This window comes from Aptenodytes forsteri, unplaced genomic scaffold, assembly GCF_000699145.1.
Source record: "Aptenodytes forsteri isolate BGI_AS27 unplaced genomic scaffold, ASM69914v1 Scaffold50, whole genome shotgun sequence".
Taxonomy (NCBI): domain Eukaryota; kingdom Metazoa; phylum Chordata; class Aves; order Sphenisciformes; family Spheniscidae; genus Aptenodytes; species Aptenodytes forsteri.
This window is the reverse complement of record NW_008795126.1, coordinates 2,382,516-2,386,836: the sequence shown is the minus strand read 5'-3', so window position 1 is coordinate 2,386,836 and position 4,321 is coordinate 2,382,516. Positions and strand designations below refer to the sequence as shown.

General features: G+C 38.8%; 1 protein-coding gene across 1 annotated transcript in view; it reads right to left on the bottom strand.

The window, feature by feature from the left end:
- Window positions 1-659: 659 nt before the first annotated feature.
- Window positions 660-4,321, bottom strand: part of HSBP1 (heat shock factor binding protein 1) — a 23,480-nt gene continuing 19,818 nt past the window's right edge. Inside the window, exons 2-4 of the mRNA XM_009277334.1 lie at window positions 3,876-3,942; window positions 3,538-3,657; window positions 660-2,080 (exon numbers count right to left, since the gene is read on the bottom strand). Of these exons, the coding sequence (XP_009275609.1) occupies window positions 3,539-3,657; window positions 3,876-3,942 (186 nt within the window). The 3' untranslated portion in view covers window positions 660-2,080; window position 3,538. The remainder of the gene's footprint in view (window positions 2,081-3,537; window positions 3,658-3,875; window positions 3,943-4,321) is intronic.

Here is a 4,321-nt window from a genome sequence, read left to right as displayed (position 1 = left end):
GCTTTAGGAAATTGTGGCCAAAAGGGATTCTACTTTGGCTTGCATGTGCTGTTTCTATGTAGAAGCTCTATCGCTGGTTCGGAGCAAGAATAAAAAATGTTTCTCAGAAATATGCAGTATTTAAAGAGCTACAAGTAATACCTTCCTGTCCGAAAGGCTTGTTTTGAATTGATTTGTTACTTTTCAAAATCAGTTGTGTTAAATTTATGAGGGAAAACTACCCCTACTGAAAAGTGTTTAGAATCTTAAAGCTGAAATAATTTCCCAGTAAGTTATTCTGACAAAATAAACTCCAGGAAAGCAGGCTTACTACTGCCGTAGATAGGACAGCGCAAGCAAATTCAAGAACGACCATTTCTCCTACAGGAGGAAGGCGGCCAGATGAGAATTTATAGTTGTATAAACATCGTACAAAATGATCCTCCGCTTTAATATGCTTGCCTATGAATTTGGTCTATATTGTCATTACCTAGGAAAATCCAGATTTGGCAAGGCATGACTCATGCTCACCCGTTTATTACACAGCACACGCCTCTCTTCTATTCTGTAAGCAGAGGCTGTGCTAAAGTCTTTCCATAACTCGTAACTAAATACAATCTCACATATAATGGTATACTGATGCTAGATTTTGCTTTAATATATATGACCTGACTATTTGTGACAATGTAATAGTTTATTAGATTTTTTAAATGACATTACAAAGAGCCTAAGGCTGGTATTACAAGGTATATTGATACATTTCCTATGTTCACAAAATTCCCCTATTATTATGAGCTTTTATTACAATTTCCCCTCAGTTTTGAAAAATGACCTGTCATATTGCCTTCGTAATACACAGGCGCTAATCTGGTGGCGTTCAAAGAGCAGTCTTGAGTGTGGTCCAGGTGTAACTGCTGACTGCCACTAGTGCTTTCTTAAATTTATATTTCAAGCTGGAGGAGCACTGCAACGATTGTCAGTAAAATCCGACATCGGTCATTTTTCTTCACAAGTGACATAGTACAGACTCTTCTAAATACGCTTTTCATTGCCAAAATACTCTAACGTAATCCATTAAACTCCAGGCCCATAAATGTGGATATGATTATAAAAGCAAACACCTTTCTAAACCAAATGCTTTGAAGAGTTCCGGCTAGCTGTTATTCAAAGAGAAGCAAGGCTTTACAATTCTAACTGGGTTCTCTCCTTTTTTCCTTACTCGGTGTATCGTTGCTTTGTCAGCAAACTGTTTACTACAACGAGCCAGTGATTTAAACAGAAAGACCGCACACAGACACTCCCGCAATCCCATCCCCATTCTGTCCAGTATCACTATTTTACCCGTAATTGTTGTTCAAAGGTGATGCTAAATGACGCTCTGTCACTTTCAAAGCAGAGATTTACAGGATTAAAAACCTTAAATCCCATAGTGAGATTTTTCATAGTTAATAGTTCCTCGTCTGTCTACATGTAACAGATTTTGAATGGCAGTGCTTGCCCAACTGTGTACAGATGGCACTAATGTTAAATCTCTATGTCTGGTTTATGTTCTAGGAACGCACAGGTAAGGTGACACCAGGAGTAGGAGTGTCTTATGTTTCCAAAATCACCGCATTACATTTATGAGAAAACAACACACAGTCCTCAACTAGTTGAGTGACTGATGCTTAGAGCTAACATTAACGCTAAGTTTCAATCTTGTGCTTCACTCCACAAAGTTACGTAGGACAAGTTAAGATTTCCATTTGACAGGAGTCACTAGATGTTTAGCTATCAAAAATGAGACGTCTAGAAAAATATGAGAGAGAAAAAAGTGACTTCACAAAAAAATACACCCAGTAGTTGAGATCCATAAGATCTGTGTTTTAATAACACAACTAATTGATCCTCATAACAAGAATTCAAAAAGTGAAATTACAGTACACAAATCAAAATATAAACTAACCTATCCCTAACTATACAATATACATTAGGAATGCAAGCTCTGTAACAATATAAAAATGCTTTTACACACAGTAGTTGCAAAAAGCTGTTCTGTAATTCCAAGGATTTGTAGAAAAAGAAAGAAGTCTTCCAGGATTCATCTTAAGTTACTGGCAACCTGTTGGGGAAAAATAATTTAAAAAAATATATTACTGAGAAGAATTAAGAGAATCATGCTCATCAGAAATTTTCATTTGTGGGGTTCAGGCTAAGGGAACTGGCACTGGGGGCAATGAAGCCCACAATAATTTGTATTTTTGTCAAAGTATCACAAAAAATAGGTACCTTAACAAGCAAGTCGTACACCTGTTTCAAACACCCATGCCTATTATACAGGCTGCATAGTATTCTAGACGTGACCTCAGAATTTCAAGCCTAAGAGAGGCTAAGGCATGTCTTTCTTAGCCACCCTAAAAAAAAAAAGTTAATCTAACATGATATATCTAGTAGTTTATTTACCAGTTGCCTTCCATGGATTACAAAAATCAAATTCTATACAAACTGAAGTGAAATCTTAGTGCTCATATAATTATAATTACGCACCACACCCACCTACCTGGTTTATGCTGTAACAGTTTTGGCACTCTTGCATTGCCCCCATCTTCTGCAGTGCCTTTAGCAATTGTTGTAAATGCTGCGTGTGGTGCTACGTGATCACCTGAATTTATTTACATGTTTTTGTACTAGATTTTGAACTGCTGCTTGCCAAGTAGATAAAACATCTACTTCTCCGATGTTTTTGTGTAATATAGGGGCAGGTTATCAATTAAGAAATTACATAAGAAGAATATACAATAATATCGCATTTATCTTTCAATAAGAAATTTCATTTTCCAGGGAGCGTTGCCCTAGAATACACCTTGCCTCACGTCTGAGTGTTGTCTTACACTGTCCAAGTCAGGACCTGCTGCTTTGCAGCGGTATGTGCGAGTCATGTACTCCCAGCAAGCTCCGAACTTACACAGGAGGGATTTACAGCTGATTGACAGTAACTCGCTCATTAGCCCTGGTGCACAGCAGCAAGTCCACAGTCTTTAGGAGCTTAGTGGGAGCTGAAGTCTACAGGATGCAGTGGAAGATTGAAGAGTAGCACCATGCTCACACGAGCTTTCTAGCTATGGAAATCGGAGTGGATGTTGGTAGCGTGTATGAGATTACTGTCCTTTTCAGAAGGCGCAAATATGATGAGAGAGGGAATAGAACAGCTCGCTTTGCTACTGATATTTTTTCCCCGTCTCTTCTTCCCATGCTGCGAAGACAGTCATTATTTCAGATCTTACTAAGAGCACCAGAGTGAGTAACAGAGGATGAATATAGCTATTGCACTTCCTCAAAACTAAATGGACGTGAATAACTCTCCTCCCAATATTGGCGAAGAAAACATCCTTGCTGAAGAGGCTAGTAGGAGCCTGCTGAGGACAGCTTTTTAAAGCTTCTTGTATTATACTGTACAGAGCTGCTCTGAATTAATTTCAGACTACCTCACAAATCAAAGGAGAAAGTCCATCTACTTTAAAGTCAGTAATTTCAGGTGACCTGAGGATTTGTTTCAAGGCTAGCAAGCAATTGTCTCACTTTAACTCTTGTTAGTAGCAGGGGTCTTGTTCTCGCCTTCCAATTCTTCCACTCCCGCTTGCGTCATGAGGTCTGCTATGTTCTTCTCCAGGTCATCTATGCGACAGCTCATGTCATCAAGTTCACTGGGGTTAAGGACTACGACCGCAATCTAGTCATGGTTGGGTTGGGATTTTAGGATTTTTTTTCATTATTGTTGTTTGGGGTTTTTTATTACGGCTTTGCTCAAGCACTTATGGTCACTTTAAATTTATCTTCTAAATCCCACTGGTAAATATACTGCAAAATACTTGTGCATCTGTAGTATATAGCACCTATCTGACTTTAAAAAAGGATATTTCTTCCAATTATTTGGTCAGACATGGTTTGAAATTTGTCCTGCATTTGCTGAAGCAATGTCTGCACCTAATAGAAAAGAAAGAAATCTGTTTTGTTTTCATTAAAGAGGTTGTTGCAGTATTTAATCTCATGTAATGAGGTAAGTACAATGTTTTCTTTCATCGCTGAGCTCAACTGTGCACAAACTCTGCAGTATAATTCCATATTTAAGTAACATTTTTACATATATATCTGTGTACACACAGGAGAACTGAGGCTCACGGTAAACAACTTTAAGATCTAGAAAATGCCTGCGTTCCACAACCAGGACTAAACCCACAGCAGCTGCTTCCAGTGTCCTGCGTTAATCGCATGGTGACACTTTTTTCGGTTTCGGAAGAGCAGCCTTCCCCTCCGCACTCCCAAACCCCCTCCCAGACCCCGTAACTCCTCCTCTCCCAAGGAG